Below are 11,247 nucleotides of genomic sequence, written 5' to 3'. Positions count from 1 at the left end.
CTCAAGAGCTTCCGCTTCCGCAGGAAGCCGGGTGAGGCCGCTCTTTCCTCTTGGCTCGGTGGTGATGCAGTTTACCCGCGGGTTGTCAAGGAGTCCATGGTTGCACAGCTGCCAGCGGTAGGTACTTCTCTGGCAGGGAACGGGTGGTGCGGGCTGTAGGCGGCGTACCCTGGGCGGGAGTGCTTCTGGGTCCTGAACTGAGCCTGGCGGCTGCTGGAACAACCAAACATCCTTGGACAGGACGATGGGACAAGGTGGCCCCGGGTCTCCTAGCGGGGTTCGCTCCTCCCAGCTGTAAGAGACTGGGGACCCCCTCCTCTTGCTCAGTAAAAAACGGGCCAAGTAGAACAGCAAAGTCTCGGACCCCACAATTAGAAGTCGTCTCATGGCATTTGAAGTAATCCATGACTTAGGGGAAAAAAAATACTAATAAGACTTTGGGTGCCTAGGGTGATGAGAAGGCTTAAGACCAAAGTGCCCGCACTTGTAACTACCGTACAAGTCGCCTGAGAGCAAGGCACTGCAAAAGTGTGTGCTGCGTCATACATACCACATCCTTCATTTATCCACCGGATCGTTTCAGTTTCGTCGTTTCTCGTAAAGGTCTCGCCACTCCCACTTCCCCCCACCCCCGATTTTAAAGTTTGTTGAAGGTTTCCTCATTTGGGACTGCTTAGTTAGTTGGCTACAGCTACATACTTATTTTTCGTTTCTTGAAAAATTTTAACTCGTGTTCCGCTCATTTGCTTGTTATTATTTGCTGTGCCTGGTCTGGGCAGTTACCGGCTCTTCTTTCTGTCTCAGTGTCAGCAACCTTTGCCCCTCCCTTCCCACCCTGCCTCCGTGGTTGCTTGGGGTTTGTAAAACAACAGCCCCTACCCTTTAATAAAAGCTTTTTTTTTTTTTTCAACCCCAGTGAGATCCCATCATTGCTTTGGTTGTTGTTGCATTAACGTGATCCTGTTTATCTCAATGTTTGGACCGTCTGACCTATTGTGCTGCTCTCCAACGCGCAATTACTGTTGTAGTTTAATGGGATTTGTTTCTTCTCTAGTTGAGTTGATCTGGAATCTTCTGAAATTTATGCTCAAAGCTAGTAGATTTTTTTTTTAGTTAAGAAATCATTGTTGAAGTTTATGGAGAGGTTTTTCAAATTTAAAGAACAGCGGTTAATAGAAAGATGGTTAGGAGGAGAGTACACAGCCAAAAGCATGGATGCGGGCCTCTTAGGAGAGTCACACTTGTCTTTATAACATATAAGTGTGTGTGTGTGTGTGTGTGTGTGTGTGTGTGTGTGTATGATTTGGATGGCTTCTGAAGGTATATCTCAAAAGACTGTCGAACATATTTTTTCTTTTCCTGGGAAATGAGATTATAGACTGGCTCTAGGGGTGCACTACATAGAATTATACAAAGGCCGTGAGACGTGTTTAGTGCAAATAAAGTTTATAGTCTTGTTTGTAAAGTTTCCAGACACTGTAGCTTTGTGTCTGGGAAAGGAGCAGGACCATACTCCAAGGCGATATGTGCTTAGGCCTTAAGCATAGTTCATTGCTGTCTTAACATTTGAAATTTCTATATAAAGGGAATATTGTTCCTTTGTAGGCGACCTTCACAGCAAACACTACTAATAGTGGGAAAATCCTGACTCTCAACTGACAAGGGACTCCAACCCAATCCCTTTCCATGTGTCCTACCTCACTTCCCCTCTGAGACTTTGATCCCTTAATTTTAAGAGTTAATGGTAGTTGTAGTTGGTGTTGGTTGTATAACTTATTTGCTGGACAGGGATATATACCCTGCCTATCCAGCCATCAGCTGTCTCAAGCTGTCTCATCTGTATAGTATGAGAGGGAATCTGAGCATGCAAGATAATCATTCCACGGGGATGTCAATGAGAGGATGCCATTACTCACCACACCTAACCGCGGAAACAATAAAGATTGTTACACCTGGTCCTAAGATTAGCACTGAAGTAACCAGGCCTTTAACCATGTGGTACCTGAGACCTGTGATGCTAATGAATCATTAAAACTTGCCACAAACCCCTACAGTGATTTAATTGTGGTGTATAAATCTTGGAGGATTGAGATACATGTCCTGGTTGTTGGTATATATACCCAGCACTTTAATGGTGGCGCAGGTTCTCCTTGTGCTATTGACAGACTACCAGGGGCCATCAGCGTGACTGTCCTCATCACTTTTGGGTTAAGAATTGGCAGAAGTATACACCTGATTATCTACTGAGAGTATGGGAAAATACAAAGAACAATGCTAGAAAAGTTTTGAAAATGTGTGTGTGCATATGAGTGTGGGTGCCCAAAGAGGCCAGAGTTGGAGCTCCAGGTGGTTGTGAGCCACCTGTCATGGGTGCTGGGAACTGAACTCATATCCTCTGCAAGGACAGTCTTCACTCTTTAATTTTTGAGCCATTGCTTCTATCTATGGATTCTTAATTTTTTTAAAGACTTATTTTATGTGAATGTGCCTATCTGTGTGGTGCCCTCAAATACCAGAAGAGGACTTTGGATCCCTTGGAGATAGAGTTGCAGCAAGCTGTGAGTCACTCAGTATGGTTGCCGGGATCTGAACTGTTTCCCAGGAATGACCAGCAAACAAACTCAGCTACTGAGCCATCTCTCCAGCCCCTAAGAAAGATTTTAATGGTTAAGATGATTACTTAGATAAAAGGGCAATAATGTAAAGTTGTAGTTATTGATTATGTATTATACCAGCAGCACCCAAAAGAAAAACGGTGATGCAAATTGAGACACAAAGTAAGGTTTCAGTTACTGATAGATCTTTAAAATGGGGCTTAGCTTTGTTTTTAAGAAGGTAAGCATTTTTCTCTCTTGTCTGAAAAGAGCTTTCATGTCTTCGCATGCTTTGCAGATACAAGAGATCTTATCGTGGGGTGCTCTTGAAGCGACACTTACATTATGGACTGTCCCTTTGCAGCTACCAGGAAAGGCGGCAGCCCCAATGGAGCAGGAGCAGGAAGCCTTCCTGCTGCTACCTCTAGCCGTCTCAATTACTCTCTTTAGAAACCTGTGCTTGGGTGAGGCTAGGGTTCTCAGCTGCAGAAAGGAGTTTCAGGATGAATCAGTATGATGCAGCAGAGTTGGGAAATCTATCGCTAGCGTGCAGAAGTCTGGGAGCATCTCCTGAGCCAGCACAAGGGCTTTGGGGGCCTGCTGAGCCAGCACAAGGGCTTTGGGGGCCTGCTGAGCCAGCACAAGGGCTTGTGGGAGGGCTTGCTGATGGTCACCCATAAGTTATGGTTTCATGAGACCTGCTTGCTCAGCTCTGTCCCACTCTAGTGAAGTGAAACTAAGGTCTGGTCTCCGTCAGGACTGTGGTCGGCTGCCCTCTCCCCTTCCAGCCTTTTCAGTCACAAGCATGTCCTGCCTCACACTTTATCTTATTGGCACTAACATTGTGAAATACTTTTCTTTGAGTGTTGTGTGGGTGTTTTGTGTAGATGGAGATTGTGAAAAGTTCAATTTGTTCCTTATTCTCCATTTCCCCACTGGAGATGGATTTGAATTTCTGGTCTCTCTCCACAAGCCCTCTTGCATCTATTTCCCTGAATCATGAAGCACAGCCCAGAACTAGCCGAATAATTTCTCTCCATGCGTGGTTCTCTTTGCCCACCCTTACTCACTGTGATCCTAACCGTCTGTCCATGAATGTAGCCTGGCCCTTCCACCTGGACTCTCAGCTTTCCCTTAAGGGGTCACAGATAGAGCAGAGACGCTCATTAGCCTTGGCATTTAGCAGTACCTTTACCCAATGAGCCATCCAGTGCCAGCAGTCTCAGAGTAGGAGAGCCCCTCGTGCTCCTCCTGGCTGCGTCTGGCCCCTGCGCTGAGAATGGAGCAGGAGCCTCTGGTAGGAGTACACTTAACTGGGATTAGATAGGAACTCCAGAACTAGGTGGAACAGGTGGCTAGCGACCAGGATTCAGAAGGGTTTTAGTCAGAGAGTTTTTAGAAGGTCTTAATCAGTTCAGATAGAACTGCAGTGGTTTATCTTTTATAGTAAGAACAGTTGATAACTTAGCACCTTGACCTTCTATGTTTGTCATAATCCTTAGTATTCTTGGTTCTTTTAGAGTTACATATTCTGCTTATAAATAACCTAATGAGATTCTTTTCCCAAGTTTAAATGGAGACTATGTGTGGAATGAAAAGATTTGTTTCCTGTTCTCATTCAGGGATGGGGGTTGATGCTAAGATTAGGAAAACTGGTTCAAATTAGAACTCAGCTGTTGAAGTGGGGCCTGCTGCTCATGGAAAGGACGAGTGCTTACACTGATTTCGTAGTGTTTGTATTTTTACTTATTTCTTTCTATATATTTACACGCACATATATTTGAGCGACCAGAAGAGGATATCAGCTCCCTTGTGACTGGAGTTACAGGTTGTGTGAGCTTTCTGACATGGGTCCTTGCAATTCTGGTACCTGCAGGAAGCTCTCTAAACCACTGGGTATCTATCTCTCCAGCCCCTACCCTGGCTTTTTTTTTATTATTAATTAATTTATTTAATTATTAAAGATTTCTGCCTCTTCCCCGCCACCACCTCCCATTCCCTCCCCCTCCCCCAATCAAGTCTTCCTCCCTCCTCAGCCCAAAGAGCAAGCAGGTTTCTCTGCCCTGTGGGAGGTCCAAGGACCACCCACCTCCATCCAGGTCTATTAAGGTGAGCATCTAAACTACCTGGGCTCCCACAAAGCCATTACGTGCAATAGGATCAAGAACCCATTGCCATTGTTCTTCAGTTCTCAGTAGTCCTCATTGTCCGTTATGTTCAGCGAGACCGGTTTTGTCCCATGCTTTATCAGACCCCTGCCAGCTGGCCTTGGTGAGTTCCCGATAGAACATCCCCTTTGCCTCAGTGTGTGGGTGCAAATGGACGGAAATAGAAAACACTATCCTGAGTGAGGTAAGCCAGACCCAAAAAGAGGAACATGGGATGTACTCACTCATATTTGGTTTCTAGCCATAAATAAAGGACATTGAGACTATAATTCGTGATTCTAGAGAAGCTAAATAAGAAGGTGAACCCAAAGAAAAACATATAAGCATCCTCCTGAATATTAACCTTCATCAGGCGACAAAAGAAGACAGAGACAGAGACCAACATTGGAGCACTGGATTGAAGTCTCACGATCCAAAGGAAGAGCAGAAGGAGAGTGAGCACGAGCAAGGAACTCAGGACCGCGAGGGGTGCACCTACCCTGGCTTTTTTAAACTCAAAATTATTCTTCTTGGTACTAGTTACTTTTCTGTTGTGACTTTTTAAAAAGTGGTCAAATAATAACCTAAGGAAGAGTTTATTTTGGCTTATAGTTTAGAGGGATAAAAATCTTTTTTATCCGGGCAAGGTAGCACAGCCTTTAGTGCTAGTACTCTGAAAGTAGAGGCAGATGAATCTGTATGAGTTTTAGGCTAGCCTGATCTGCACAAGGAGTTCCAGGGTAGCCAGGGCTACATAGAGACCCTATCTCCAACACCTCCTTCCTCCACCCCATGAGCATGTTGTAGCAGGCAGCAGGCATGGTGGCACAGCAGAACAATGAAAGATTACATATTCAAAGGCAGCGTGAACCAGAGATTTAACTTTAAACTCTGAAAGCCCATCCTCGGTGGCTTACTTATGCCAACAAGGCTGCACCTCCCCGTAACGCCTCCAACTGGGGGCGGTACACCAAATTCCCAAGCCTCTGGGGACATTCCTTTTTAAACCACCTCCTTCTCTTTTCATATCACTGTCTTTCCTTATACTCCAGACACAGAAAAGGAAGAGACTGATTCTCAGGCTGCTCATCAACAAAGAGAAAAGACTCGGCCTGCTCGAGTGTCCCAGAGTGGAGGTCTGCTCTGGAAATGGAGGGGATGAGTGTGCGTGTCATGGGACAGTGCCACGGCTGGGTTCCAGGGAATTGTTTGACTTGGGAGAGGGTGTGTCATCGTATTTTAAATGGGTGGGAGGTGAGAAATGGTTCCAGATTTGAATTTGGCTGTTGTAGTTGGAATTCCTGATGGTCAATATGATAGTGCCCTTTTGTAAGTTGTTAGTCTTCTGAGCAACAGAGGTTATCGTCTTTTTACAGATGAGAACTGAAGCATTTTAGAGCTAAGACTTTGGCCTCTAGAGCCTGCACACTTGTCTATCTTGCTGTCTAGTCAGTTAACCTGTTTTGTCGTTTTCTTCTGTCCATTGGAAAGCTGCAGTATTTTAACTTGAATATCTTCTCCCTCTTGATAGCTTACTTAGAAGCCTGCTTGGAGGTAATGGCTGAGAAGCTGGACCCTGATGCCCTGTCCGATGGTTCAGAGCCACTTTTTTCCTTTGGAGTTATAGCAGATATTCAATATGCTGATTTAGAAGATGGATTCAATTATCAAAGAAGCAGGCGGAGGTACTACAGACACAGTCTTGTTCACTTAGAGGGTGCCATTGAAGACTGGAATAAAGAAAGCAGCATGCCGTGCTGTGTCCTGCAGCTCGGAGACATCATCGATGGCTACAACGCACAGTATAAAGTATCGGAAAAGTCTCTAGAAGTTGTCATGAACACATTCAAATTACTTAAAGCCCCAGTTCACCACACATGGGGAAACCATGAATTCTATAACTTCAGTAGAGACTTCTTAACGAACTCTAAACTTAACAGCAAGTTTCTAGAAGACCGAATTGTGCAGCATCCTGAGACCATGCCATCAGAGAACTATTATGCTTATCACTTCGTACCATTCCCTAAATTCCGGTTCATTTTACTTGATGCTTATGACCTGAGTGTCCTGGGCATAGATCAGTCTTCTCCAAAATATGAGCAGTGTATGAAGATGCTGAGGGAACACAACCCAAATGTGGAGTTAAATAGTCCCCAAGGTGAATTATTGCTTTGAACTGAGAATCTAATACATTGTCTTTAAATTCTTCAGCTACCTTTTATTCAGCAGGAAGATGGATGATTAAGGTAAAAGTTTATTGTCGCCATTGTTCAGGGTCAGGATTCTTACAAGCTTGATGTCACATAAATTGATTATAAGTAACACAAACCTCAGACATTGAGCAGATATTTGAGTGCCCATTCTGGACTAAGATAGATAGATAGATAGATAGATAGATAGATAGATAGATAGATAGATAGAGAACCATAGCAGTAGGTAGGTAAGACAGAAAATAAATGTATACCTAAAATAATCAACTTACAAGGAGGAAAGGTTTGTCTTGGCTTATAGGTTTGGGGCGGGGGTTAGTCCATAGTCTCTTGACATGGTTGCATATGGGCTGTGCTGAAGCAGCATGTTAGGACAGGGAATACAAACTAGAGCAAGCTGCTTACTCATAGCCAGGAAGCAAAGTGGGAAAAGAGGGCCTGAGCTCATAGTCTCCCTCGTGACTTCACTTCCCTCACTAGCTACTGCCTCTAAAAGATGCTACCACCTCCTAATAGCACCACAGTTGGTGACCAAGTCTTCAACACAGGAGCCATATTGAACATTTCAGATCCAAACTGTAGCAGTAAATGAAACAAAAGCAAGGTTGTCTCCCCAGTGGTAACTATGCTGAGAAAACAGTTTGTTACAGCAGAGAACTAGGGATGCTGTTGTAGATAAGTGAGCAGAAGGTATTCAAACTGTTGTCTAGATGACGGGATTTACACTGGGAAAGAGTTGGGCAGGAAACTGGTAGAAACTGGCAGGCACAGGGAGACACAAGTGCAGGGGCACTGGGTTGCATAAGACTTTGACATTATTAAGAAGCACGGGATCCACTGGGGTGAAGGGGACAAGTACAAGACTGTGTAGTAGGCCCAGTAGACACAGAGAGAAAGGGTTGTATTTTCAGAGTTGTGGAAAGGCAGTGAAGTAAGCAGCGGAGGCCAAGACTAGAACGCACATCGCTGTCTTTATGTATTGCTCTACATTCTGAAGATGGTGATCAGAAGAACATGTTCTTTATGTTACTCAAACTTGAATGTCCAAATGAGGGAGGAAATGACATGTGATAGGTCTAATTTGCTGAATTCATTCAGGACTTTCTGAGCCCCAGTATGTCCAGTTTAATGGAGGATTCAGCCAAGAACAGCTGAACTGGTTGAATGAAGTTCTTACATTCTCTGACCTGAACGAGGAAAAGGTGGTGATCGTGAGTAAGTATGTAAATTGTTTCTTTGGTTACAGTGGCATTTTAGAAACTGGGAAGTTATCCATGAAAGAATAGTAATATTCCGGATGTTAATCAGTTTTCTCAGCAGCAAATTGGACCTGGCAGCCTTGATCCCCATAGGTTCTTTAAAGTCCCCTGCACTGTTTTGTTCAGTGATGTTTTTATGTCACAACCCCTGGGCAGCTCCTAACCATTTTTGTTTGGTTTGGTTTGGTTTTTGTTTGTTTGTTTGTTTTGTTTTTGTTTTAAGCTACATCATTCTTTATATGTAACATTCCTATTTACTGATATCAGTGAGATTGGATTCCAGCACAAAATCTGGCTGTCTTTACAGATGCCCAGCACAGGATGGCCTGGGGATTCTGTGGGCTTCGGACATCGTTTTTTATACAAATGTCTTCCACCTTATATCTGAACCAGCTACCCATCTGTCTGTTCTGTGTGCCGGAGATGTGGCTATAGGTTGCCCGCTTTGTAGCTCAGTCTGGCTTTGAACTCATGATCCTCCTCCTGCAGCTTCCTAAGTGCTGAAATTATAGAGCACATTGCCACCTTGGTCTTCATGTGGGTGAAGAAGGATCATACTTAGGTTTGGTTTTCCTGAATAGTAGCTTTCAGTCTTTTTTTCTTGATTTAATTGGCTTCTAATTTTTCTTTAACAGGCCATCTTCCCATTTATCCAGAGGCCTCTGATAGCGTGTGCCTGGCTTGGAACTACATGGATGCCCTGTCAATCATATGGTCTCACAAGTGTGTGGTGTGTTTCCTTGCTGGTCACACACATGACGGTGGTTACTCTGAGGATCCTTTTGGTGTGCACCACGTCAACCTTGAAGGAGTTATTGAAACAGCTCCAGATAGCCAGGCCTTCGGCACAGTTCACGTCTACCCTGACAAAATGCTACTGAAAGGGAGAGGCAGAGTTCCAGACAGAGTTATGAACTACAGAAGGGAGCAGGCTGTGTGTTTGTAGTCTATTATCTTGTCTGTCTTTGTAGAAAGAGAATGCTGCTGTTTTGTATTTACTTCGTTGCATAAAAAGTTAAATTCTCACTGGGGGTGGTGACACATACCTTTAATCCCAGCACTTGGGAGGCAGAGGCAGGAAGATCTCTGAGTTTGAGGCCAGCCTGGTCTACAGAGTGAGTTCCAGGATAGCCAGGGCTATTAACACAGAGAAACCCTGTCTTGAAAACAAGCAAACAAACAAAGCTAGATTCTCAGTTTCTTTCTTAAGTATTCTGTTTGTGTACAAAGTGGATTTGTGGCTTTCAGTATGTGTGAGTGAAGATGAAATTCAGAAGTGTTTCTAGATAATATATCCAAGCCCCAACAGCTAGACATAAAGTAAACCAGGAAGGAGACTCATGGGCATATATATGTATATAGTCTGATAAGGGACTGTATACAGCCTAATTTGAATTTGTTCTTTTTTGTGCAAGGAGTGTGTGCACTTGTGTTAACTCTAGAGCTTCATATATGAAAGCCCAGGCAAGTCTGCCTTGCTTCCCCGCTGTGTGGACCGTTTTGGTTCAGAGCACCTATACTTAGATAAAGATGACATTCCTATTCTGTGAAGAAAAACTGAGAAGTTATTTCAGGTGAAAACATGGTGCTTCCATCTCAGAAGAGCCTTCAGGGAAGTGCTAAGTAACACCAGGACCAAGTGCTGAGTGCTGGCTAGCCTGCTCTGTTTGAAATACCCAGTACTCTGTGGGACCACACTATATAAAATGGTTTATTTTTTACTTCTTCTCTAGACAGATGGAGCCCATTTAACTGTACTTTTGCTTGTTTCAAAGCTTATCTGCAGAAAGTCTTGACAGCAAACCGACCATTGATGAGTAGAGTTTGATTCAAGGCTGAAAAATAGAAATACTAGTCAATGTAAGGACCGTGAAGTGCTTACCAGAAAACAGGTCAATGTAAGGACCGTGAAGTGCTTACCAGAACAGGTCCATTTTCTGTGGCTGCTCCAGGGAATTCTTGGCATAGGTGGTGAGCCACCACGTGCATTTGTTCTCAGGTTATTCTAAAGGTCAGGATTCTGAACCATTTCATCAGGCTGCAAACAAAGTGTTTGTTGTTATAGCCACATTTCAGTGGGAAGCTCTGGGCAGAGTCACATTTCTTACCTCTTCCAGCCTCTCCAGGTGCACTTGGGCATTGCTTGACCCTCTGGGTAGTCTAAGCACCTGTCCATGTCAGGATTCTTTTTTTCTTTTTTCTTTCTTTTTGTTGGGTTTTTTGTTGTTGTTGTTTTGTTGTGGTTTTTTTTTTTTTTTTTTTTTTTGAGACAGGGTTTCTCTGTAGCTTTGGAGCCTGTCCTGGAACTAGCTCTTGTAGACCAGGCTGGCCTCCAACTCACAGAGATCTGCCTGTCTTTGCCTCCTGAGTGCTAAGATTAAAGGTGTGTGCCACCACCACCCGGCTCCGTGTCAGGATTCTTGATCTCATGTGCAAAGTTCATCTCAGAGCGTAAGGCCACAGGAATCTTGACTCTACCCAGCCGGCCACAGCATGACTCGTGTGTTCTGTGTACACTGATGTCACCAGGATGCAAAGAGACATACAAACACAAGTACAAATTGAGAAATTGCCCACCACATATAAAAGGACGAAAAATGTGGAAGAGAAACTTGAATTTAATTTAAAGAGATTAGGGATGACATGGGGGGGAAAAGGAAAGAAAAATGGTTTGGATGGGTGGGGAAGATGAGTGAGTGAGGGGTAGAGAGCTAAGGCCTAGGTGGAACTCTTTAGTTCCTGAGCTGTGGGTGTGTCTAGAGAGCAAACTGTGATGGGCAAGCATAGGAAAAGGGAGAAGACTGTGGGGCTCTGGGGAAACATTCTGAGAACTGGAATGTTAAATCTGCTGTCGATTCTTAAACGCAGTAGAAAAATAGAGTGTAGTCTTTACCCCTTCAAAGCACTGCGTGTACCAGTGGCTGCCATCTCAGTATCATTTCTGAAGCCAGAAAGTTCTTCCTGTGCCATTCAGACCGATGATAGGTCAAAACTAAGTATAACTAGCAGAAATCCAGAAATATCGAGGTACAGAGAA

At 44.1% G+C, this 11,247-nt stretch overlaps 1 protein-coding gene across 2 annotated transcripts; it reads left to right on the top strand.

Moving 5' to 3' along the window:
* Window positions 1-58: 58 nt before the first annotated feature.
* Adprm (ADP-ribose/CDP-alcohol diphosphatase, manganese dependent) lies at window positions 59-10,444 on the top strand. 2 transcript variants are annotated; one of them, XM_057774480.1, is made up of 4 exons: window positions 59-117; window positions 6,273-6,899; window positions 8,050-8,166; window positions 8,846-10,444. In XM_057774480.1, the coding sequence occupies exons 2-4, from the start codon at window positions 6,299-6,301 to the stop codon at window positions 9,154-9,156; spliced, it is 1,029 nt and encodes a 342-aa protein (XP_057630463.1). In that variant the 5' UTR covers window positions 59-117; window positions 6,273-6,298; the 3' UTR covers window positions 9,157-10,444. The 2 variants fall into 2 exon arrangements, with proteins under 2 accessions (XP_057630463.1, XP_057630464.1); XM_057774481.1 differs by having other exon boundaries at window positions 8,050-8,170; window positions 8,846-8,897.
* The last annotated feature ends 803 nt before the right edge of the window (window positions 10,445-11,247 follow it).

The sequence above is a fragment of the Chionomys nivalis genome, chromosome 7 (genome assembly GCF_950005125.1).
Source record: "Chionomys nivalis chromosome 7, mChiNiv1.1, whole genome shotgun sequence".
NCBI lineage: Eukaryota > Metazoa > Chordata > Mammalia > Rodentia > Cricetidae > Chionomys > Chionomys nivalis.
Note: the sequence above shows the minus strand (reverse complement) of the source record. Positions and strands in the feature narration are given on the sequence as shown.

Excerpts from the sequence above, each read along its gene's own strand:
- Adprm (XM_057774480.1), top strand. The coding sequence starts at position 6,299 with ATGGCTGAGAAGCTGGACCCTGATGCCCTGTCCGATGGTTCAGAGCCA. Across the intron at positions 6,900-8,049 it reads GGAGTTAAATAGTCCCCAAG|GACTTTCTGAGCCCCAGTAT; the intron begins GTGAATTATTGC and ends GAATTCATTCAG. Across the intron at positions 8,167-8,845 it reads GGAAAAGGTGGTGATCGTGA|GCCATCTTCCCATTTATCCA; the intron begins GTAAGTATGTAA and ends TTTCTTTAACAG.